At 37.7% G+C, this 27,075-nt stretch overlaps 1 protein-coding gene across 2 annotated transcripts; it reads right to left on the reverse strand.

Annotated features, from left to right (window-relative positions):
• Positions 1–1,081: 1,081 nt before the first annotated feature.
• On the reverse strand, positions 1,082–25,852 carry oma1 (OMA1 zinc metallopeptidase). 2 transcript variants are annotated; one of them, XM_007260655.4, is made up of 8 exons: positions 25,091–25,852; positions 23,338–23,566; positions 22,986–23,159; positions 21,760–21,867; positions 15,339–15,467; positions 13,837–13,911; positions 11,834–11,983; positions 1,082–3,581 (listed from the first exon to the last, which is right to left on the reverse strand). In XM_007260655.4, the coding sequence occupies exons 1-8, from the start codon at positions 25,465–25,467 to the stop codon at positions 3,321–3,323; spliced, it is 1,503 nt and encodes a 500-aa protein (XP_007260717.3). In that variant the 5' UTR covers positions 25,468–25,852; the 3' UTR covers positions 1,082–3,320. The 2 variants fall into 2 exon arrangements, with proteins under 2 accessions (XP_007260717.3, XP_007260718.3); XM_007260656.4 differs by lacking the exon at positions 22,986–23,159.
• Positions 25,853–27,075: the final 1,223 nt, after the last annotated feature.

Consider the following 27,075-nt stretch of genomic DNA (forward strand, 5'->3'; position numbering starts at 1 on the left):
GTTTTGGCACGGAGGCCTTCATCTCACAGTGCTTGTCTTATTGTTTGGGCCGAAACCTGAGTACCCCCCTCTGATAAGTCCTGTACAAGTTCCTCATCTGTCAGCCGGGGATTTTCCCCAACTTTTGTTTCAGGTACCGGACAGCAGTCGCGTACAGCAACCTCCTTTTATGCCCAGGTAGCGTTTGCTCTTTGCCTTTAGCTTTAAATTTGCAACACCATTAACTGTCTAGAAGGAGCTGAGAATCTAAGTCCTTTTAAATCCGCCTAATAGCTGCTTGTTATGGTTCTGTTAACATCTATGGGTGCTTTCAAAAACCAAATTAAACTTCTGTTCTTGAGAGTGGTAATTTTTTAAGGGATTGAGTCATTTTGAAAATGAGGAAATCACAAAAAAGATATTTGTTGGTATATTAGTAATTTAAAATGTTGTAATTGAAGTATATACTCTATTTTTTGTCAACAGTCTGTATTTGTTAAGTTTAAGATATTTTGGAATAAAGTGATTGTTTTTCATTACACTGTAACAAATGAATGGTTAGACCACTTCCTCACTGTAGAGCACTGTACCGCCTGTGTGCCCTGCCAGACAACATTTGTGTGCAGTGTTACACAGCCAGTTCTATCAAAGGAACCTCTGCTGGATTTTCTAGATATTCTCTGGCCCTTAGCTCACCATGTAGACTAGACTCTGAGCTACAGGTTGAGAGCGCTTTTAATTGGCTCAGCGGGTGATGGCCAGCAGCTTGATGTTCCTTATGCAATCTTACAGTTGGTAATGAGTTTCTGCTTCAGTTCCCCCGTGGGACCAGCCAGCCCAAGGAGCATGGCGGCTAAATTAACGTGTTCGGAAAGAAAGGGAAGCGCTTAAGCAACAACGCTGCCAATTTCAAGCCAAACACCCATGTGCACACACACACACAGATAGGCCAAGCAGTGCAGAGTAGAGCTGTGAGACCAGAACTACGTGAGTAGGCAGACACTAGCACTGAAGTCCCTGATGAGACGTACCCGTCTGCCAGACATGAGAAAAGAAGAAACATCATCTTTAATAAATGAGCAAAACACCGCACCCAGGCAAATTTGCTTTTCCCAAAAAAAAATGGTTTACTGGTTCCCAACAAGTCATTCCATAGCACTTATATAGAAACAGACATTAGCTGGTTAGGCAGGTCATTTGTACGTGTGAACAGAAAACGAGCTAAGCTTAGTCATAGTAATTCAATGACTCTTATCTTTAATGAGAAAAGGATAAAATAAAGCATTCAAAACATGGAACAATGATAACAATCTTTTAATTCATATTCACTTTATAATCTTAACATAGACATAACACAAATTTATTTAATTTCAAAAGAACTTAAAATTTAATTTCCACACATACTTTTACTTTGAAAGTGTACTGCAGATAAGCAGAGATTGTTTTAAAAAAACACTTTCAGTGTCAGAGAAAACAACCTGGTGATTTAAGCACTGGGTCTGGCTTAAATTTACGGTTAGATTGAGCGAATTCTATCACATTCATTGAAACTCCCTCCTTGTTTCTACATTCATTAGGAATGGGAGTAGGAGGTAGGAGTGTATAATAGAGTGGACAGTGAGTGAACACAGTGTTTAAAAACTCCAGCAGCGCTGCTGTATGTGATCCACTCGTACCAGAACAACACAACCTAATATACCCCTACCATATCACTGCAAGTGCTGAGAATAACCCACCACCCAAATAAAAGCTGCTCTGTGGTGGTCCTGTGGGGTCCTTACCATTAAAGAACAGGTTGAAAGTAGGATAATGATGAAGTATGAAGAGAAACAGATACAGAACTACAATCTGTAATTATAGAACCACAAAGTGCACCTATATACTCAGCTTAGCTGGTACCATGGACAGCAAATATGGAAACATGGAGGTGGTGTTATTGAAGTGGCCATTCAGTGCATGTAGTTAAATGTAAAAAACAAATTAAAAATTATAGAGCATCTAAAAGGGACTCTCAAAAATGCTACTTAAAGCCATGAGGAGAAGAAACAGGATCTATACCTTCACTACAGCTATGCTTATGTTATACAGCTCCCAGTTATTTAGGGTTCATTTCTCAGAAAGGATATTACACCAGATTTTCAACAATTTTAAATTTTAAATAATTTTATATTACCCGTCTGGCTTATAAATATTGCTTTAAGGATAGGATCGAACAGTCTAATTAAATGTAGATGTGGTATAATCACAGCAAACATAAAATCAAACATCTTTGCATAGACAGAAACGTATAGAACTACAGAAGAATTACTTGAAGTATAAAACTACAACGCTATATAAAAATATATATTTTTTCTACCATCAAGTTCAGATGGTACCTGCTACAAGACAAATGACTATTCCGGCTAAGTAAATGATAAATGTGTCTGCATGGAGCCATTATGGTAATTGTAACATTAAAGCTAATCAAATCCTTGTTTACGATCGCTCCCTTATTCTCAGGACGAGCGTGCCCTTTGTTCAGACTTTTATATGGAATATAATACCTCAGATAGACTCTACCTCAGATGCTTGTCTTTTTTTACATTCCTAAATACAAACAACAAAAAACTGAGAAAGACTCGGTCACTGATGTCTAGTGCAGTGGATCTATTCTGACTTGGGTTTTATAACCTGTCTGCACTTATGACATGTTTTTGATATGTGATTTAACAGGAAGTAAAGGGCATTAGGCTAGGCTAAAAGGAAAGTGCTGACAGTTTGATTGAAACCCTTTTCTTTTTCTTTTTTTTTTTTTACTACAATGAAGAAAACTAAATAACTCCTTCCATTTCTTATTCTCAACTTTAAGCAGCACCTGCTAATACAGGGTATTATTCAGTTGTGCACATACAGCTCATATAATCTCCATAGAATACTCTAGAGCACCCATATATAAACGCATGCCCAGTGGCAGGCATGGATTTGAGAGGTATAATGCCCCCAGCACTGGGATGTGGAGCAGCAGATCTGTGTTCTCTGGAGTGATGGAGCTCCATCCAATACCCAATATATAAAGAGCTGAAGAGGTGTTTGAGATCCAGAACTAACCATTCAATATCATTACCTGAACTCACTAATACTTGTATAGCAGTATAGCTATACAGTATAGCTACAGTAAATATTACCATATGTTTTGTTTTGTCATTGTGAAAAAAAAATGAAGCAAGAAAGAAATGGAACACCATAATTATGATCGAACATTAAGCAAATTATAGACAATAAACTACAGATTTTAGAAGCAGCTCTGGTTGTTTTTCACCTTTATTTCAATGTACAATGTCCAAATCAATGGATAATATTTGTTAAACTCCTTTTAGGGCCAGACCATCCATCTGCAGCAGAGCAGATGCAGCCAGTGCTCCACCCAACTGAGGCTGTCCTCCATGTGGTGGAATTGTGGACACTTGTGGAAGAGGTACTAAAGCTCTTTCCCTCTCTTGGTTCTCCTCACTTTCTTGCTTCTTGGCGTCTTCCAGCAGCTTCTGCACAGTCTTAGAGAAGACGGCACGAGGATCGACAGCAGGAAGGTGGGGGCATTCACACTTTGAGCGGAGCTCCAGGGCCTGCAGAAACAACACACAGGTAGATATGCAAATGGAGGACATGATCTTTGACCTTACAACCAGATGCCAGAGCTCTTTAAATGTTAATACCAGATGGATAGATGAAGAATGGATTTACAAAAAAAAAAAAAAAGAGAACTAGAGAGCAGAATTATTGGTATTCAGTCTGTGCACAAAGGTAGCTGCACCCAGTCTTTGTGGAGACTGATCTAATTCAGTGTGATCTCTACCCTCTGACCTCGCTTTAGATCAGAGGACAGAAGCCAACATACAAGGGCTTTATAAAGAACAGCAGGGAAACAAGCATGAGCCCATCATCAGTGGTGCAGTAACAGAAATAAAAAGAACAGTAAAAAAATAATAATAACGTACATTTTCGAATGTTTCCTAAAAGTGAATATGATTAACTGCAGTTTATGTATCAGGAAAATACATGCATCGCGAGGTAATCAGATGTTAACTAGGTACCTACTCTGTTGCTGCTGAATTCAAACCAAAAACTAAAATGCTAAATAAAAAAAATGCTGGCAATTTAGAAAGAAATACCTAATGATGATAATTTCATTGCTCTTTGTTTTATTTTATAGCTAAATTTTAACTTACAACATTTAGCAGATGTTTCTCTCCAGAGTATCTAGTTAAAAAAAAGGTTTGTACCAGAAAATGTTTACTTAGCTGGCACAAATAATTTAGGGGGCACAAATGCCATTAAGTAGAGATCAGTGCCACAAATTCAGACACTTAAAAAGGGGGGCTAGCTAACACTAGCTCCCTAACTAGCTTTTGATTATTTACATTAATAACTGTGTGTCTTTGGCTATGTTTATACAGCCAAAGTCAAAGGTGTCTAAATCTGATCATTTTTGTCAAGTGAGCAGAGTTTAGATCAGGCCCAAAAAATCCGACCCGACCCGGGCCTGATTTAAACCTGACATTTTTTAGTAAGTAAAGCATTAAAAGTAACTGAATTAACACTGCAATACTGTTATTTAAGAACAATGTTTATTAAGAACAGCTACACACAGCACTGCAATTCAAATAAAGTTGGAATGCGGACAAGTGGAGTGGAGCTTACGTGTGCGTGAGCCCCAGAGCTACATTATTATAACATTCTAACTTATTTAAAACACAGTTTGGTTTGTTACTTTGCCATTTTGTGATTATCACATCATAGCTTTATTTAAAATAAAATGTATTCGATCGTGTTTCAGGTCTGGATGTACTGATATTACAGTACATGCAATATAATCAGAAATGCGTATCGCTGTACAAATAAAGATTTATTCCAACATTGTATCATCAGCTGGCATAGCCCCATCACACAAGCCACAGAGGTCTGTGTAAAATGTTACAAAACATTAAGTCAAACATTGATCTGTGGGCCTGCAGAGCATCGCTGAACAGAGGAGCTTTTTCTGGTCAAATCCTTATTCAGAGCAATCTCCCCAAAGGAACATATCAGATACAGCTCTTGACACAGACTCTTTTCATTAGCCTGGGAGAGGGACGGATTTAAGGAGCGCGTGGATGTTTGAAGATCAGGCCATTAGAGGGATCTCACAGCTCTGAACAGATAAATAAATGCAAAAGACACTTGATGAAAGAGCTGCTTGTCCAAAGCTTATTGGCAACAATTACCCAAGGGAACATAGTAGAGCGGCATATCTTTTGTGTGTCATCCAGTTATTTAAAGAGCAATCTAAGATTGTGCACACACTTAAATACTTGTAGATTAGTCAATAACAGAACTATGAATGAACAAGTTTACAATTCAGCCTAAAAAATGGTAGTGATTTAAATGTGAATTCGGCATTGCACAGATCATTTTAATGTACAAATGAAGAACTATGGCATTGCTCCAACTTAAAATAATGTAAAACATTAATGTTTCCCAATAACAATAACATTGTTCTTGGGTTTTGTGAAGTTCTTTGTGATAATTTAGTATTATATTTAACCCACATATTGGTATTAGTAAGAGAATGTAAAAGCTATCAGGAAACTAAAAGAAACAGATTACCATATTTTTGCATTATAAGGCGCACATAAAATACTTTAATTTTCCCCAAAATTGTTGTGCGCCTTTTAATTCCGGTGCACCTTGTGTATGAATTCTACCAGTCAGGTTTTAAGGAGCAGTAAAGCCACTCTGCTGAGATGCAGCATTATACAGGAGTTTCAGTTTAGTTCTCCAGCAGTATTGGCATTAGCAGCTAACCGCGCTAGCCATTCGGCCGTTCAAAGGTGAGTATTATCTGCCTGTAGTCTGCGCATTTACAGTCTTAAAACAAGCTAAGTGAGACAAACAACTATCTAACATTGCCCTGGTTTACCGGAACACTCAGGGTTCCTCAGTGTAGCGCTGCTTGGCAGCAGTTAATGCTAATGCTCCATCCTTAGTGGAAATCTGGAAATCTAAGCTTACTGCAAATAAACAGAAGCGCTTTACTCACCCAAATAAACAGTTTTCAGGAGAGAAATCTGTGTAGCTTAATATCCAGGACTTGTTTCACTTGTCTAAATTTTTTGAAAATGTTTTTTTTGTTTGTTTGTTTTAAGAATTACAGTCTTGTTTACTTTACTTAGCTTAGATTTACAGGTCTCGCCCCCCAGTGGCTGAATTAAAAGGGAAACATGGGGACACCCCTGCTAATAACAAGTGCTGCTTAAAACGTGCCTTATAATCAGGTGCACCCTATGTATGAAAAAAGACCAGAAAATAGACGTTTATTGATAGTGCCCCTTATAATCTGGTGCACCTTACAGTGCAAAAAATATGGTATGCTAACCAGAATCTGGTGTCTTTCACTCTTTATTTTTGGGTTAAAACATAATTTGGGGCTGCACCAATCCCCTCCCTGCAGTACTAAATAAAAAAGAAAGAACAAGAGAGAGAAAGAGAGACAGGGAGAGAGATGGGATCTCCATTTATCCAGCTACAGAACTCAGAACTGCAATCAAGCCACAGAGGAACCCTGTGGTGGTAATATTTAGTAAGATTACTCACGTTTTGTCTCTCTCTCTCTCTGACTGACACACACAGTGTTTCAGAACAGTCTTCCACTTGACTGCTCCATAGGCGAGCTGAAACTGCCACTCAAACCTATTCTCACACAGCACTGCGGCCTTCCACACGTGAACCAACTGCTGGGAGCTCACATTACCACAGCTACTCACGTTTTTAGAGTTTCTGTTGCTGTTCTTTCGTTAGCTGGGATAATGGTTATCAAGAAGGACGTGGAGAATGCATCTCTCTACACTCTTACCAAAAATAGATGATTCATCGACTTATAACAAAAGCAGAAACTTTTGATACAATTTGGTGCCATTTTTGCCATTTTTGGCAAGTCTTTAGTAAAGAACACTTTTAATTACTACATCTTTTTAGATGTAGTTAGGTTACAGGACACTAGAAAGTAACTCTGTATACAAATTATACATTTGAAAAGTCAAAAAATTACAGATTTGCTTTTTACTAATGTCACATGTCCTTAAAATGTTCAAAATATTCTGAAGATCTAGAAGATGTCTCAAACCATAAGTTATGTAATGTGTGTTTGTAGTTGTGGTCTGGATTGGCATTAGTCCTGGGTGGTGTCCCAATATTTCTGCTGCCCAGTGGACTGTAGTGTATACTTTTTGTTTTTCTTAATATTGTCCAAATAATTCCAGATAAATGATCAAATTTCAATACATAATGAATCAAATATCTGTTGTTGATGTTTACAGACCTAGGGCCCTATCTTACACCCTGTGCAAGGCATGTTGTTATGCCCATTGCTATCTTATATCCAGTCAACAGTCTATTTTCACCCTTTGCGCCTTTGCTATTTAAATAGCAAAGACCCTTATAAATATTTCTAGGTAGAGGGGCATGGTGGTCTGGAAGTGCGGTGTGTTTAGATACATTATTGGCCTATTTCTATCTTGGCAACGGAAAACACAGGTACACCACTGACTGATTAGAACCCAGACAACAGTCAGCCGTCAGACGGTGTGCCACACACACACTCATTGCAAGTGTACCTCGCCTATAGATCGCTAAAATAGGGCCCCTTAAATTTACGAACAAAAAAAATTTGATGCCCCTTTATTTAAACTACACAGATGTTATTCTTAGTTACTCCAAAACGTTTTCATCCAATATCATCATTTATCTGAAATTTTATCTTCTTAAAGACAGTAGGGATCACAAAAGTCTTATTAGTAGAAATACAATACAATAAATTACAAAAAAATGTATACCCAATTTAGCACTCGCATAGTGCATACTCATTTTGAATATTCTTCTGGATGCAGTGTCGGGCTTGGAAACTACCTTTTTATGAACAAAGTAACCTTGTGGTAGAGAACGATGAAATGAGCAACAGTAGAAACACTAGTTTGACCATTAGTTTTGGTAATAATCATTAAGATTGGGCACAGAGGAGGCATCTCTCTTGCTGGGGTTGGGTCCTCTAACAGGACACTTGAAAGCACCTTCCCTAAGGAGTAATATAGGTGCACTAAGATTGCAAATGAACACACACAAACACACACACACAGAGACACACACACACACAGGCTTGATGGACAATTAACGTCTTTACCATCTGTTCCCCCTGTGTTTGAGGCACCTCAGTGCCAGGGTGCAGGCAGGACTCTTTCACTCACTGTTACGAGTTCATGCTGAAGGTTAAGTTAGCCCCCGTGAGTCACTAAAACACACACACACACACACACACACACACACAGAGGCACACACAGCAACAGCCACCTCCACCACTTTGCATCGTATATTAAACAGCCATTTTGTGGAGCCGGTGGTGTGTGACGGCAGAGAGGACTGTGCATGTTCCAGTAAATGAGTGTCCTCCACACTCACTCGCCAGCTTTCTCTTAGCCTGCAGTGTGTCAAACTGAGCTCTTCATCTACATGCACACACACACACACACAAAGCACATAAACATCAAATTATCAGCAGAGTAAAGAAGAAGCATCTATGAAAATTGAGGAGATTTCAGGCAAAGCAGGGAATGTGTTGAACCATGCAAAACGTCCAATACAAAAAAAATCTTTTAGTCTTCAGTTTATTAAAACAAAGAGGAGAGCATATTATGACATGAGCAAATTGTGAAATGGTGAGACCTCAGCATCCACTTGTGCTTTCACACAATCCTGCACAAACAACTAAACCATGCTAGCCTTGCTATCTTGTTTTTTTTTTAAGAAACACTATTGTGTGTCCTTAATTAATGTCAATGACAATCAACTATAATATTTATGAGGCTGGGACATTGGCTAGGCCAGCCCCAAAGTTTTACATTTCTTATTTAACCATTAAGGTGTTAACCTGCCTGTGTGATTTGGACCATTGTATTCTTGCATGTCTCTTCCAACACATGTAAAGCCAGCCACTACATCTCTTCAAACTTTCCCTAGTAGCATTACTGGGTGTTTTAAATTGTGATATTTTCATAAGATGTTTCATACCTGAAGTTATAAACATTGAGCTTAGCTAAGACAATGCATATTTACAGTTTTTTACATTTTGTTTGATGTTTTTTTTTCCATTTTCTTAATCATTTATACCTTGCTTTCAGATAGATTTTAGAGGATGGCCAATTCTGTGAGGACAGCCTACAGTTCCTAACATTGTCTATTTGTACAACTGTCCTTCCAAAATGTAGATCATTGGGACCTCAGACCCACAGAAATGCCTGAGGTCTTCAAGAATCCTTCTTCTCTGCAGAATAATGTAAGTGACTTGACAACCTGTATGCTGCTGAGTTTACTCTGATTTACAGGGCCAAAGCTTTTTTTTTTATTGGACAGGGCTGGCCTTAATGTTTTTGTTTGCATTTTCTGTGGGTGGGGGTTTAATAAAAAAAAAAAACTCAATTTCTTACCAACTCTTTTACTGTGTTTGGTGCTTTTTTGTGCAAGACAGTGTTGTGTTATGTATCAAATAATGCCAATGAGGGGAAATGGCCAGTAGCATTAAACTTTACAATTGTTCAAATAGGCTAAGAGTTATAAACATTACTTTTAACAACACATTTTGTTGCTACAGTAATTGTGTTAGTATGTTTTATGAATTAAGTTTATTAAATTGTTACTTAAGACATAATATCAAAGTACGTATTTTGTACTCTTGTATAAAATATGCAAATATGCTAAAATGAACAAAATGTACCAGTATCTGTATCGTTTTTTTTATTTACCCTGCACCATTTGATGTTATGTGCAGTCTACCTTTCAGTTCTAAAATTGCTGACAATATATTCAGCATAGAATATACATCAATATAAAATATATGTGTAATCTATCATAACAACAAAATAGTCATGTTGCCCACCACTAATTAAGAGTAAATAATTACCTCACGCCTGTCAATCAACCATTTCTCCTGCATTAGCTACTGTTCAGCAACCCAACAGCCACCAGCCAATATTCCCCCCTTTTGCCTTTGTGTGTGTGTGCATGCGCACGAACATGTATGTGTGTACATGTGAGTGTGCATTTGAACACTAACGGCTGCAGGAGCAGCAGGGCAGTCTCTAGACGTCTTGTTAGGGTGGGTCTAGTCTGGAAATCACAGACAGGACTGGGAGCTCAGTGCACTGCCGTTCTGACTGCTCCTCCTCGCACCAAAAGCTTCCAAAATGAGAACATCATGTCTGTGAGTTATGTTCCTGTATTTCATTATCCATAAAAAGCAACAGCACCTTTGTATAAGGATTACATGCTAGCTGTTTAACTGTGGACTCCAGTGAGTCCTCTAGCGCTTTAGCAAAGGAAGGTCTTGAAGTAAACAAAGAGGGATCTTCTAGCAACTGATCTGATTTCTACAGGCTTTGTTACAGTAATGATAATTATTATGTCATGACAGTCTGTTTTATAACAAATAAACTGTTAATGAGACACTATTTAACAAAGATCTGAGATGCAATTTAGGTTTGGAGGACTCATCTGTGTTTCTGTGTTACATCTGTGTAAGTGCATGAAGACTAACACAATAAGGGGCCAGAGCTGTGTAATTTTACAGACAGGCACAAGTGTGAATTTTTGGAATTTCATGGTCAATCTGATCTGATCTTCATCAAGTTAAAGGTGCTGAAAAAATATATAATGTGCCTAAAATAAACAATGATCATTAATTTCTTTATTTACCATAAAAAACTCATGGTTTAAAGCCTTGTGTTAATGACAACAAAAATGCTAATTAAAGTCAAGTGTTAGCACACCTGTAGTCTTGTGAGTTTGGAGGTGTGGACTAGAACCAGTTTGACTGATAGAAACCACTCAAATTTTCACAAAAAATATGCATGTATGTGAGACATACTACATGAAAAAAAGGAGCTTTCAGAGGATCTTCAAATCAAAATCCTTGAATTATATAAAGCTGAAAAGAGTTGGAAAGGGATTTCAAATACTTTAGAAATTTACCCGTCTAATGTAAGACAAACTGTCTAAAAATTTAGACAATTTGGGACTGTCGCTACTCTTTCAAGAAATGGGCACCCAGTCAAAATGACTCCAAAAGCACGGAGACTCACCAGCGAGGTAAAGAAATAACCCCAAGTGACAGCCTGTCTTAATGATGCCTATGGAGAACATTATGAAGGAAGCCACCTGAAATTTGTGAAAGTTTACTTAAGAGCACACTGATGTTCCACAATATTACTGGCGAAATGTTTTATGAGAACTGAACTATTGCTGCACTACATCTAGCACAAAAAGGCACTACACATCACCATTAAAACAACTGAAAATAAGGTGGAGGGATGGCTTTGATGCATTAGGGTTTCAATCATTAAGGGAAAGATGAATTGTGTATCAAAATATTTTACAGGCTAATGTGAAAGTGCCTGTGTGTCATCTTAAACACTGTAGTAGTTGGGTAATGCAACAGGACAATGACCCAATATTGGAGCAAGTCCACAAAAGAATGCCTTTAAGAACAACAAAATCCGCCTTTTGGATTGATCACATCAGAGCCCAGATCTTAGATGCTATAGCCTGATGGCTAAAGCTGCTATACCATGAAAAATGGGTTAATAACCATTTGCAAGTTTGATTCACAGCTACAGGAAGTGCAAGACTGAGATTCCAAGGGTTCACATATCTGTAAGATCATATTTTGCTGTGTGTTATAATTTCAGACATATTACATTAGTCAATGACGGGAGATCAGATCACATTTCATGGCAAATTCATGCAGAATTTTAAAGGGTTAACACACTTTTTCTTGCCACTGTATGTGTATTACCTCTGGGATCAAGCGGTCGAGGTGTGTGATGCGGTTGCGGTGGGAGGGGTGGGTAGACAGCCACTCTGGTATGGTGGGTTCTCCTTTCAGTTGCTCAGCTAATTCCATCTGCTGCCAAAACACAGGTCCAGACCTCACATCTGCACATGCCTAGGGACCAGAGTGACAGACAGATAGACAATTATATTATTTATTTATTTATTTTATATTCTCAAAGCTTACTTTCATTTGTTTTGTTTTTTAAGGACATGATGTACAGTAATGTGAAAAGGTGTTTGAAAAGGTGTTTGATTTCTTTTTTTTTTTTTTTTTTAGTCCAAATATTAGTCCAAGGCAACACAAGTAAACAAAAAATGCAGTTGATAAATGAAGGTTTTAATTATTGAAGGAGAAAAAATATCCAAACCCACATGGCCCTGTGTGAAAAGGTGTTGCAATGACTTAAACTTTAGAAATGGCTTTATAACCTTTTCCAAACTGTTATATATTAATTACAGGTGCATCTCAAATAGAATATCACTGAAAAGTTACTTTATTTCAGTAATTCAGTGCTTACAGCATGTAGTGCTGTAAGATTTTTGGTTAAAACACTGCACCTACTTTGGACTTAAAAAAAACCCACAGTGGATCAACACCAGCAGATGACATGTCTCTCCAAACCCTTACTGATTGTGGAAACTTCACACTAGACCTCAAGCAGCTTGAACTGTGCGTCTCTCCACTCTTCCTCCACACTCTGATTCTTTGATTTCCATATTAAATGCAAAATATACTAATGATCAGTGATGGTTTGGAGAATCATGTCATCTGCTCGTGTTGATCCACTGTGTTATATCAAGTGCAATCTCAGTTGACTGTGCTGTCTCTGGACTATACTTAAGACTTGTACCGTCTCTGAACTATACTTGAGACTTGCTGTAGTAAAGAACAAATAGGTCAAAATCCCATTTTCTGTAGAAATCCTTCAACGTAATGCTACAGTTTAGCCAAGCTCTCTTTGATAAGACTGAAGGCTTTGTCCAGTGCTGTTTATAATCCAACACATTCACTACAGACTGCATTAACCTTGGCTCTCAGTCTGTTCCTTGTTGCTTTTGGCTTTCTGTCAGCCCACACATCTGTATTAAGGAGTTCTGTAGCTGCCTGCAGACCTTCTCACTCAATAAGTACCCTGACTACTCTCCCTCTGTTACCCAGGAAACATGTGGGTGCTCTTGATGGTAAGGGATGTGACTAGATATAGGCACAGGAGGTGCCCGCTGACAGCAAAGCTGACCATTTCATTCTTAAGGAGGTCTGCTTAGAATGAAAGATATGATGGCAACACGGGTCTAGATGGCACACTAAAGTCTCTGAACCAGCAAATACTGCGCTCTGTAAAGCCACATTTGTGTGTGTGAACACTGCCATCTAATGGACACTGTGGATATTACATTTAGCATGAGCACAATCTACAAACCAGAGCAATAAGCAGTAGACCTTGTTTATTCATGTTGTTCATGAATTTTTATCAAATGGGTTTTAGCCCCTGCCTTTTCTGCAGGTCATGCTTTTCTTACCATTACTCATTATTTGCTGTTTAACATTAACACCACCTCATCAGCTATACTGAGGCATACGTGAACACACTGTAGTTCTATAATTACAGACTATAGTCGTTCTGTTTCTCCGCAAACTTTGGTAGCTTTCGGTTTATACTTTTGAAAATAAATACTACTACACTGTTTGTTATTCTTGGTTAAATGTCTTTACAAAAACTGGCAAAATTCATTAACCTTCTCAGACCCTGCTTGCCTGCTTTTTTTTTATAACGTTGTGTTGCACATAATTATTAGACCATTAACCAGCCAATGAACAAGCTCATAAACCAATGAAACAGTAACTTGGCCCCACCCACTGCACTGAAAAAACAGTAATTTTTTTTTTTTTTTTTTTTTTTTTACTAATTTAATGTCATTTAGAACACTTTTATGATTGATGAGTTCGTGTGTGGTCAGCAGTACCTTAGCAGCCAGTTGCAATCCAACCTGGTCAGCCTCTGATTCCAGCTTTCTGCTGTAGGGTCGGTTAAACATAAACTAAAACAGAGACAAACAAACCAATCACTCAGTACATTGTCAAAATACCAAAACAAACTCACAAACAGTTTAGCACAAATGTACAACAATTTCCATATTGCTTACTGCTTGTTTATTTGATCATTTTCTCTGGAGACGTGTGATGCTACTGTATCCATCCACAAATTAACAGAAGCTTAGCACACATATTAGCATTATACAAACTGAATGGCTTGCTCCTACGTAGCCTTAAATGAACTTGTGTATATGGTTTCTGACACTGTATGACTGTATGTGATTTTCTATACAAATGGACAAAAGTACTAACAACATTTACATATTTGACGATACTATCGGATACTAATATAGTTGTACAAAATTACATATACCTATAGGTGTAGGTCAGCTACCTACAGCACTGTAACCTCAGTATGAAAGTCAAGACATAAACTTTAGATGTTTTGGCTGACTGACTGCCAGAACCGTTAAAGATCCTCAGAAAAAGACAGTGGGAAGGAGAGGTTCATGGGAAAGTGGCAGAGACATAAAGAGAAGTGAATGAAAAAAAGAACAAAAGAATAAAATCAAGGAAACTGGCAGGGGAGAGCAAGTATCTAGTTAAGTGGAACAAAGAGTTCAATACAGTCTGCAGTGAGTTAGATTGCAATTAAAACTACAATTAAAACAACCAGTGACTTACTGTTGTTATTTAAATGTGCTAAAATACAACTATACAACCATCTCCGGGTCATTTTTAATTTCAGTACTGAATGGAGAATTGTAATTTTACTGCAGACGTCACAACAGGAGTGAACACTCTGTCAACTGCAGGAGAAAAGCGTATGCCACAAGAATTCTATTTCATTGTGGATTTATAATTCACTTTTAAAAGGCAATTGTCTGAAACTTTAGAATCAATATGCAGTCAGTGTTGGCTTACTAAAAAGAACCCCACCAAGTTTCATAGAGTTTGCATGTCTGACTTTAATTTAATTCTCAACAAGTACATTGTTCATGTGTATGGTTTACAAAAGAATACAGCATGCCTTGGTGAATGGGATGAATTCCAAGCTTTTAAGAGTAAGATTTTGGATGTATCTACAAAAATATAGCTATAACTTTACTTTTCATTACAGACCTGAAGTGCTTTTGGTCTTTGGTGATGAAAAAAATTCACAAGTTTAGTGTCTGAAGTCTGACACAAAAAGGCCATTAGCAATACTAAATATGCATTATGCTCACTGTAAGCTATATATTTCCCTTAAACTGTTACTCTCAAATAGGCTTTTCTAACATGTTTTCTGGCCCCATAGGTTATCTCTGGTATCTTAAAACATGGACACATTTTTTTAGACAAAATTCAGGCTGATTCCATTTAAAGAACATGCATATTCTTAATCTTTTGGTATTTTGTCAAACTATGGCTTTAATCCTCAGATTTCTCTCACCTGGACCAGTTTACTTTGTATCCATTGGCCCAGCACAGCAAGGCTGTCTCGAGGACAGATGGCCCATATCGCCGTCAACAGGATCAGAGACAACAAATCCACCACATGAGACAAACTGGCCTGTTCAGCCTGCAAATATGAGAGAGAGAGAGAGAATGTAAAGAGAGAACAAGAGAGAGAAAATAAGAGCATCCGTTAGAGAATGGGACATATAGAAAGAGTGCAAAAAAGTGAGAATGCACATGAGAGAGACAGAAAGACATTGAGAGAGTGAGGACAAATTAAACAAAAAGAAAAGTAAGAGAGACAAAGATACAGAAAAAATACATTTGTGAATGTGACAAAAAGAGAAAAAAATGGACAGAGAGATGCGAGACAAAGAAAGGGAGAGAATGAGAGAAAAAAAAGAGAGAGAGTAAATTAGTATTACATAGATCACACTCACAAAGCTCATTATTTTAATATTCAGTGCGAGAGCCAGAGCTTCGTAGCTTTGCTTTTATTATCTCGGCTCGTTTCATCATTCAAGTACTCTAATTTGTTTGTATTTTGTGGTTGTAAAGAGAAATTACGGCGCATGTTATTTTTTATTGTTTATCACCCATTTTTGACAGGCCAATTATGCGTGAGCACTTACCAAAACAACAGCAACACAAAAAAAAAAAAACACACAACACACTAAACAATTTCAAATAAACATAGATAAAAATAAATTATTGATCACCACCTGACTCAAAATACCACTGTGAAAACCAAGCCAAGTGACATCCCAAGAGTCACCGCCTCGCCTGCAAACAGCTCAGTAAGCCGCATTAGCAAAATCTGCCGCAATGCAGATGGCATCGAAACTTTATATTACCTCCCGGAGCAATCAAATCAAAAACAACCCCGCTCAAAACAGCCCGTCTTTTCAGAAAGCTAACGTGCCGCTCGCTCGCTGTTGCTATAATATGACTCCATATCCCTCCCAGCAGCCCGGCTGTCATAGAGCCCTTAAAGTGCACTTCGCTCGTTCATTCTCCTCTGCGTCTCAGGGCACACAAACATGACACTCATCTCATAAACATCCAGTCTTTCTCCAAACTCCATAGTTATAGAGCCCCTCAAACACACAGCCTAGAGGTAAACATTCAATACAGAAAGATAGGGATCTGGAAGCCGCAGCCTTAATATGACTGACAAGGCTATAAAGGGATGGCAGGCATGAGAAGAGTAATAGGTTTTTTTTATTTTTACAGAATAATGGTAACATTTGACACAGGGTATTGTGTTTTAAGCAAAGCTAGGAATGTGACAGCTGCACAATCGTTTAGGATAATGAGGATCTTTAAGAGGCTTGTGAATACGGAGGACTAGCTCTTTATGTGTGAAAATGGAAGAGAGAGTGAGAGACACTATGAGAGACAGTATGACAGAGCCAGAGACAAAGAGCAGAGAGAGAGATTTCCGACTTTAGAAAAGCGCATTCATTATATCAGACTGAAAACCTCCGTCAAAATGACAATATGCAAATTATTACCTGTTATTTATAATGTCATTCAAAAAACTAATTTACACACATCCCTCAGCTGTATTACATCAGCCAAGACATGTTTAGTTTGCTTCTTTAGTTTTGTGCTGGATTTATAAGGCTAATATAGCTTCTAGTGAACCAGTATCTCTCAAAGCCATTGGTTGTACTTGAAGCATTCCTATATTGTAATCCAGATGATCGTTAACTTTACATTTGTTTTTGTTTACTGCTTAACCTGTTAGACCCTGTATGTAAACTAACACTTAGTTTCATAGCAATTACAGTAAAGCCCTGTGGCTTTACTCCACAGGATGTGCTAAGTCAACTTGCTACCAATTCATTCACAATAGTCTTCATTAGGATTAACAGCTAATAATTGATCTAGGGTTCATGGGGATGCAACACTCTAGTTCACTATAAACTACACTTCTGTTGTTTTCCTCAGTCTCATGCTTTCTGAACTAGGTAATAGGTAAAGTAGGTATACTGTATTGACCTAAAACACTAATCCTATTGTGTTAGCTTGCAGACTGCAAAAGCAGGCCAAACAAGTTCCAAACAATTGGTGGAGAACCATTGGCGAAATAGATGATGTATGATGTGTGGAGGGAGGTCTAAACATTTGAGAATAGCTGCCTCGGCTGTACAGAACATGTTCTTTACACAAAATCACTCTCACATAAAGAATTTTTACAGCTCTATTCTTGTCCGGATTAGACCCTTTCAGCATTGAGCCGTTTAAGGGCTCGGTCATTTTAATGCAAATAAGATATTGCTGGTCACTCTGTGTTTAACACCACACGAGGGTTCGCTTGTACTAAATGGCAAAATGCGAACAAGCCCATGCTTAACAGCGATAGTATCACAAAACTCATTATTTTACTGACTTGCCAATGACAGTAGGTAAAGATGCCTCCCTCTGACGAAGTCTGCTGAGGTTTTCAATCAAAATATACAAAACAGCAGATCTTCAACTAGTGGGTGGGGCTCTGGTGGGGGTTGATGAGTGAAGGGTGGTGCCAAGGTGGTTCTATGCAGCCATCCAATCAGCTCATAGAAGCATATGATTGCTGACACCAAACTTTTTAAGGTGAAGGAAAGGATTGATGTTTTTATTCATACTTGGAGTGTTTATAGTGGAGTATAGTCAAGACTGAAATGGAAATGCATAAGCACACAAAAAATAAGTTTTGCATAATATGCCCCCTTTAAACCATTAAACCTCAAGCTGTCTTGTGACATGTATCCTAGATTAACATACAGAGAACTGCAAGCCTTACTCACTTAAACAAAACAGCATTTCTGATCATTAGAGATGCAATAAGATGCAGTGGCAGACGTCACTATAAAAACGCAGGTCAAAAATGTTATCCATGATTAAGCTGAAAAGCAAAAACTAATGCTAACCAAAAGGAAAATAAAGACTTGTATCACATATGCCAAAAAAACACCCCCAAGAGGAACAGGAACTTTTTTATAAGACAGAGTCTCAATGAATCAAGTGCAAAGCTGACACAATAGGAATAATTTCAATATAAGAACTAATAACTGTGGTAGTGTCATGGTGTGGGGACGGTGTACTGCTTCAGGACACACCTGATCAACTTGCCACAATTGATGTGAACTATAAATGATGCTCTCTGATTTTCATTAGCGACATTAGAGTGATGCAGCAAAATAACAATATAAAGCACACCAGCAACTGCAGTGCTAAAATAATGATTCAAAATAAACAAAACTAAAGATCTGGAGTAGCTTAATTAAAGTCCTGACTTGAACTCCATTAAAATGCTGAAGCAGGGCTTTTATTTGGTACTTTAAGGCTGAAAGCCTTCCTATGTGACCAAATCAATTACACAAAGAAGGGAGGGCCACAAGGCCTTCACAGTCCTTCACAGTTTGGTTTAGTTGCAGTTGTTGCTGGGGGCACATTCAGTTAAGCTCATGTACGCAAATTCTCCTGGGTAACATAGGTGTTATAAACATTTTTATATGTCTGTTCTTTTGTTCATTTATTAATTAGTGGCTGGATAATTGTGCTTTATTAGCTGGGGTAAGCAAATGCTTTTTAAACTCTTTTTAAAATGGTGTCTGATGTAAATATATTAAATGTCCTAAATAAAAAAGTGTTATTTGTTTTGTTTTTTTTTACAATATTTAATATATTTATATCAGACACCATTTTAAAAGTATTGAATATAGAAAATTGGATCAGCAGTTTGTAAGGTTATTCCATGGGGTACCCTAATTGTCTTTGCACACCTCCGCTCCTCACCTCGGGCATTGTGTTGTTAATCAAATGAAATCATGAAGCCTGGCCAAAAGGGCAGTTGACACCTCTTGCTTGAAGATGGGGCCAAAGGGCAACTGACCATCTTGCTTGAGGATGTCTACTGAGCTGAAGAATCTTTTTAAATGCTGGATCTGAAATGTATCTTGTTAATATGAAATGTGAATGTCTTTGTGTTTGGTATCATTTTAATGGTCTCAGTGTGAGAAGTACAATGGTCTCAATGAAGAAATGTTAAAGATAACCTTAATAAAACATCTCTGAACTTTGGGAGAAATGTCTCCATTCTGGAGAGACACTCCCCTTCCTGCTCCTGATGGGTTTAGGATTGCCCCGTGATGATCAAAGGCCATGATGAACAAATGGTGGTGATAGTCGGTAAATAGTGCCAAATTCCAATCTCAATGTAAATTTGAGGTGTAATGTTCTGGTTGGATATTTAAGGAAAGCACAAAGACCTACTCGCTGAGTTTGTCTGGTAGTATGAGACCTCCCATGCTCTGCATGTAACCATCACTTCAAATATACCATACAACATTGTATTTCAAATGTACTGTGCACTATTCTTAACTGTTATCTTTAGATCTGTCTTTAGATTACTTTAGGAATATTGTTACATTGTTACATATGTCAATTAAGGTCACAATAAACCACTAACTGTTAATCTGTAGCAATTACTTTGTTGAGTCTTTTTCCTAGTAAGCCTAGGAGCCAAAGAGGTCTGTAGTCTGAGATTCATTAAGTTCCTAGACTTTCATAGTTATATAGTGAGTTTCACTGGGTGCTATACTAAGCTCTTAACCGCTGAGGGGAATATGAAGTTTGAGTGTTATGTCCTGTAACTATTAATTTAGATTAAGTTCTGGACCGCTGAACATCTCAACCTAGGTGCCGGGCTGTTTTCACATGTTATGTAGTTTTGTTGGCTATGCCACACTCTAACCTCTGAGGGAAATAGATAAGATTGAGTGTTATGTTCTGTAACCGCTAGTGTAGACTAAGTTCTGGACCGCTGAACATCTCAACCCAGGTATCAGGCTGTTCTCACATGTTATGTAGTATTGGTGTCTAGCTTTTATGCCCATATCTCCTATCACTGAACTATTTAACAAGACCTAGTTTTATTAGATAGACTCTAATCTTAGTAGATGTGCTACTATTAATAGTTAACAGTTAATCTTTACCTAGTTGATAATTATAAATGGAGTCAGATTAGTTTAAATTAGTGTCTCACCTAAGTCTCATCTAAAAGTACCGGTTAGACGGAATACGCATTAGGAGGACAAGGCATAGGCCTGTTGTCGCATCCCTTACAAGTTTATAAACATAATGCTTACTGTCCCTTTAAACAGTCAAAAGGATTTTAGAAACTGATGAAATAACTTTTAAAAGTTACAGTTTGGCTTATCACTAACCTATTTTTTTAACAAGGGGTTTAAGGGGATGCAGCATAGACACCCTAGTTATTTCATACACTGCACTCCTGTTGGTCTCCTCAGTCCTAAGCTTTCTGAGATGTGTTAGTGGGTAAACTGAAACTGACCAGAAACAAGCAAGCTCCAAACAAATGATGGAAAAACATATCAGAGAGGCAAAAAATACCTTTTAAGCACCTGAAAAAATATGAAAAAAAGTTTCTAGACAATGTGTGGACCTTCACTGTGACTGGACTAAAGGGAGCAAGTACTGAAATGTCTATAGCCACTATTAAGAGAGTGATGCATCACTAAAATGTATTAAACAGACATTTCTCATTTCAACTGTGAGACATGGTGCCACCCATATGAGACAGGGTGGCAGCATTATAGTAAATAAAACCTTGAACCGATAACAATCATGAATTGCATTATATCTTGTGGAATTTAAGCACATACTCTGTTTGGACAAAGTCAGAGTTTGAACGTAATTTGTCATTAGGTGGATGTAAGTTTTGACCCTTGAAAATAACTGAAAATATAAATTTTATTTCTTTATTTATATTTATTATATATATTTATATTTATATGTACTCTATTTGTTTTTTGCTGAGTGAAAATAGAGGACAAGGAAGTACAACTGTCTTTGTTATGTCTTGTCATTTACTGTCAGTGTGATGAAGACTCTCCCAAGCCTATCCATTACTTTATACCATAAGAAGGCATGGAGACCTTGGCAACATTACAGTGCTGACTGTGCAGTGCTTATTGAAATCATACCCTCAGACTCACCTCAGTGCACTGATGCAACATCACTGAAACTACACAGACTAACATTAAACTTGGCCTTTAACTTTAACTGCACTTAAAATGTACATTTAAAAGGGGGAGCACATTTTGCTGCAATTAACCCCAGCATAGAGATGAAAGCCACACATAATATGGCCAAAGAGAGATAAACAGGCAGTTTAAACCCAATGAAGGCTGTTTTACCAAAGGGCAGGAGGACAGCAAAGGGAAGGATGGAATACTAATTCATCTTTTTTAACACTACTACAAGAGGCATAAACAGGCCTACAGGAAGCATATACAGCTCTCACGGTTTGCAAAAATCTGAATTAAAATGAAGCAATTGCATATTTCTATACTAACATATAGCAATAAAAGATGGTAAATACATTGACATGAATGGGTGAAACTTACAGCATGACCAATCAAAGCGTGGGCCATCTCATGCCCCAGTACAAAGGATAGCTGGTGGATGTCTGCCACAGCTTCCAACATTCCTGTAAACACAAATACCTTTCCATCCTGTCTCAAGTGCGTACACACACACACACACACACACACACACACACACACACACAATTAGTTAGCTTACCTAGTTAGTCAGATACTTTATTACTGTCACACAAAAAATGGTAGCTTTACAGCAGAAGTAACTTTCACTGTGTTAGTATAAAAAGAGCATATCTTTTGGTCCATTCATAGTGAAATTTCATAATAACAAAATAGTTAAATAATAAAAAATAAAAAAAATGTCAAAAGTTAAAAATGGAAAACAAACAAGGTTTTTTGTATGACAGAATTGATTTATTAAAGCCATTTCATAAATATAAAATTTGGATGAAAACAGAATCTTAAATGATCAATTCTATCGACACAAAGCTGAAAATGGGACAGGTCTATACACACATTCCTGCTGAAATGGCTTGGCTTTTAACAATCAGTTATAAATTCAGTTACCAGAAAACTATAGGTTTTTCATATCCTTGTAACTAAGCATGCACAGTTAAAGATTTCCTCATCCTATGACTTTGATCTGCACCATATTTTAAAAGACTGAGTATTATTGGAAAAATTATCAAAATGATAAAATGCATCTACACAAATGATAACACATGAAAAAATACTCCTAAATAAGCAAATACCAGAAATTATGTATTTATTGGTGTCAGTTTTACAGACATTAAAAAACAATATACTTCACCGCAGGTTTACCCTATTCGCTTGATTAGCTCCACCAAATGGAGTAATGAAGGAGTAACTTTAGTCAGTCAAACTTGGGGGTGACTCTTAGTGAGTTTACAGTAGAGTGCCTATGTTTCAATAATAATATGGATATTTGACACCACATATTGATAACGCATCACAAAACTAAGACTAAACGATATAACGTAATATTGATAAATTGTCCCACCCCTATTATACAGTGCTCCTCGTCTCATAAACCATCACTGATAAATCAGCAATGTTTTTTTAGACCCCAAAGACCTTTACTGGCTATTCATTTCCTTGTTATGGTGTCCAGCAGCCATAACAGGACATAAATCTACAGTAGCTGGACAAAATAATTTGGGATTAAATCTGAGGAGAAATGGTTCCATGGCGTGATGTTGCTTCTATTAATAATCTCCGAATCGACTCACAGGCAGAACGAAGGCATTGACGACTGGGCTTTCTACTACATGCACTTTCCAGGGCAAATAATTAATCCCATCCATGTCTTGGTTTCTTCGGACCAAGTGCTGGACCACTTGCTCAACCACCTGTTGCCTGGGGTCTGAAACAGGGATGAACAATTTCTCAAATTCCTCCATGTACTGGATAGAATAAAAAGAGAGAGATAGACAAGAATTTTAGCAATTTCTAAAAAAAAAAAAAACCTCATCACTGATGCCTTTTTAAATCACTGCAGGATTGTTAAAATCACAGTATTACGATCTTAACAAAACATTTAATTCCAATCTAAGAGTGACGGAGTGAAGGGAACCGCCCTACCTCATTTGACGCATGCTGGGCCAGTTCCATAAAGCTCTCCTTACTAAAGACCAGTAATCTGGTTCTGCCTGTGATTGGAGACTCTTCCAGATGGGTAAATAAAAAGAGCGAGGTGATGAGCATCAGTCCCGCACCAGCTGCTACCAGATGCCATCGACGCTGCCACACCCACTCTCGGAATAGTTGCTTCTTATTGGGTGGCAAAGCCTTCCACCATTTCCTGATACTTCTACGAGAAGGAAAAAAGGGAGAAATGTGCTGTAAAGAGCAGAATGATTCTGAATTACAGAGAATAACAGTGAACAGAGAATATTCTGTTGGGCTGTATCATCAAACAGTATGTTAACTGTACTGCTTTTAAGCCGAAAACCCTGAAGAGGGTGGTGCGCACAGTCTACCTTATTTCTTGGGTTCAGCTCCCAAAACTGCTGGATTTGTACACCAGCTGCTGCCTGAGGAACCTGGGTAACCTTTCATGGTACTGTCTGTTCTCACAAGAGTTACAGAAGAATGGAGAACCAGCAAGTTCCCACAAATATAAAACTATAAACTAATCTTTCTGACATAGTCAGCTGCCAATACGTTTTATATGTTGATGTCATAGGTGTGGGGTTCGAGGAGTGAAGTGTGGGAGTGGAGGACAAAATGACAAATGACATAACATACAATCAAACAAAAAATCAAAAAGTTTGTGTATATACTGCACACACACAGATTTCAAACAACAGTTGTTCATAAGCATGTGTGTGTGCATGTATAATAAGAGTGGGCTATATCAAGGTATTGTTTATGTTTGTGTTACTAACGTTGTTGCCTCTTTACTTACTACTCTTAATTTGGTGCTTAGTAATTATACTAGTGCAGCTCAAAAAATTTGAATATCATTGAAAAGTTACTTTATTTCAGTAATTCAGTTAAAAATATTAAACTGATATTATATAGATGCATTACACAAAGAGTGATCTATGTGTGATCTACAAAAAAAATAATATTATATAAGAACAACTGGTACTTTTTACAGTGTGGGCAGTGTGCCAAGTCCTGCTGGAAAATGAAATCTGCATCTGCACTGATACTACACTGCACAGTGGAGCAACACCAGCAGATGACATGTCTCCAAACCATCACTGATTGTGGAAACTTCACACTCAACCTCAAGCAGCTTGAACTGTGTCTCTCTCCACTCTTCATTCAGATTCTGCTCCCTTGATTTCTAAATAAAATGCTTAATTTACTGATGGCCAGTATTGGCCTGGAAAGACATGTTATCTGCTTTGCGGTGTTGGTCCACTGTGTTTTATCAAGTCCAAAGTCAGTGCAGAGTTTTCCCAGAAAATCTTACAGCACTTCATGTTTTCCTCTGCTGACAACTTTAATGGAGATGCAGATTTAGTTTTTACAGCAGGACTTGGCACACTGCCCACACTGCCAAAAGTACCAATTGGTCTTAAATAATATTCTAATTTTCTGAGACACTTCATTGGTTGTAAGCTATGATTATCAAAAATAAAAGAAATAAACGCTTAAAATAGATCACTCTGTGTGTAATACATCTATGTAATATACAGTATTACTGAAATAAAAACTTTTCAATGATATTCTAAATTGTTAGATGCAGTAGCACTTGTGCTATTTAATAACACTTGTATTAAATGATAAATGACTATAGTGGGTGTGATTTGGTGTTTTTGGGTGGTTTGTGAGAGTTTGTTCATTGATTTATAGTCCATTAAATAGATTTACAGTATCTCACCTTCCCAGTATTATAGCTGCCAACTTCTGGAGGGGTTTGAAGACCAGCCAAAGGACGGGGGCGGGCAGGGCTCGGAGTCCAGCTGAGGTGTGCAAGAGTTTAGCGGGCTGAGTTAGTGCTGGGAGGCGGCTGGAGGTCTGGGGGAGGAGGTGTTCAGGGCTGGAGTAGATGTGTCTGGTTCTCTGGAGTCGAGTCTGAACCCCCGAACTCGGACAGAAGACGGAGTGCAGCCTCGGGCGGGTCTGAGGGGGGAGCTGCTGCTGCTGGTGCTGGTGCTGAGACCACCGCGGCGCCCGAGTCCTGCTCAGAGTCCTGCTCAGAGTCAGCAGAGGTGACCCGCTCTGGGGTTTAAAAAGCCGAATACACATGAAACTCATACTAGCCCTCTCACACACAGGTCTAGATACTAGACTCTTTAACTAATATACCCGAGCCGGTCTGAACTGACCTGCTCGCTATAAATCAGCTGTTAAACATCATCACACACCAAAGTCATTATAACAGCAGTGTTAGTCAAGCGCTGGTGTTTTTATTAGTGTCGCTTCAGACTTCCTCATCCAGAGACCGGCTGCTGCTTTATTCAGGGCTGAAATCCTGTTAATCCTGAGTTAAAGATCTGAATAAATACACATCACATCTACAATAGTGATAGTTAGTCGTGGCGGGGTCAGTGTGAGCTTTCTGACCTCTCTCTCTCTGAATCTCTATGAAACTCCCACCGCCGCTGACAGTACTGAGAGAGCGCTACATCAGAAACGGTCCCTCCGCAAACAGACCCCGCACACGTGGTTCCTCCTACACCAGAGGTTCTCAACGGCTCTCAGCTCGGGACACAAATTTACTGATGGTCATTAAGTCGCGACCCACTTTTATAGCATACAAATTTATTTTTGAAAAAATTAAACATATCTAAAAGTGAATTTAAGAGCATTTTTAGGAAACTGAGGAGGAACAAGACAACTCCATGTATAAAGGTTACCACAATAAAATTAAATATCAAAACTTCACAAAATATGTAAGGCCACAAATTATATATTTCTATCTACATTGTCACCTAATATTAAATATATCAATATTAAATTTACAATATAAAAATATAAACATTTTTTTTGTAGATTTAAACAAAAAGTTTTTTATAGAGAGAGATGTCTGAGAAGGTGTTTGATAATCATAAGCATGTTGTGTAGGACAGTGATTTATAACTCATAATTAAAAAATAACCCTCATCTGATTTTGTACTCGTCTTTTATATTGAAAAAAGACAGTCAGACGCACGCTGTGTGGCCTTATTTTTTTGTGCATTTTTTGATATTTAAATTTGTTGAAGTAACTTTTATACGTGTATATGTTCCTCCTCAGTTTCTTAAAAATTCTCTCCATTCAGAATACATTAGTAAGAAACTGAGCAGAAACATGCCAACTGCATGTATAAATGTTACTACAATAAATTGAAATATTGTAGTTTTCCTGGAGGGGATGCTGAATTTTGGCACAACACCAGCAAACAAATGATGGTTTCCATGGCAACGTAAATGCTGTGTGCATCTGACTGTCTTTTTACCAATATTAAAGTAGCAGTACAAAATTAGATAAGCATTAATTATTTTCATTTTTTTATTTTTTAAATGTATTTATTTTTTACAAGCTGTCTGCGACCCACCCATTAGGAATCACTGTCCTACAAAACCCGCTGAAGATCAGTCTCTATAAAAAATATGTTTTTACATATTTATGTATTTAATATTAGGCTACAATGTAGAAATAAAATACAATAAACACAAATAAAAGTATTGCATGAGAAGTGTCGAACCTTTGGCTTGTACTGTACATAATTTTTTGTTTGTTTGGCTAAAGTAATAAAAATGAAAGGTGTAATTTTGTTTCTTGTAACCTATTAATTCTTGCTCTTTTTGAAATATAATAGGTAACTCCGAGTTGTATATGCATGCTGCATAGGAAGATGTTCTTTATTGCCTGCTTTAGAA

The sequence above is a fragment of the Astyanax mexicanus genome, chromosome 1 (assembly GCF_023375975.1).
Source record: "Astyanax mexicanus isolate ESR-SI-001 chromosome 1, AstMex3_surface, whole genome shotgun sequence".
NCBI classification, from domain to species: domain Eukaryota; kingdom Metazoa; phylum Chordata; class Actinopteri; order Characiformes; family Acestrorhamphidae; genus Astyanax; species Astyanax mexicanus.

Excerpts from the sequence above, each read along its gene's own strand:
- oma1 (XM_007260655.4), bottom strand. The coding sequence starts at position 25,467 with ATGAGTTTCATGTGTATTCGGCTTTTTAAACCCCAGAGCGGGTCACCT. Across the intron at positions 15,468-21,759 it reads ACGCTTTGATTGGTCATGCT|GCTGAACAGGCCAGTTTGTC; the intron begins GTAAGTTTCACC and ends TCATATTTGCAG. Across the intron at positions 13,912-15,338 it reads TACAAAGTAAACTGGTCCAG|TTTATGTTTAACCGACCCTA; the intron begins GTGAGAGAAATC and ends TCTCTGTTTTAG.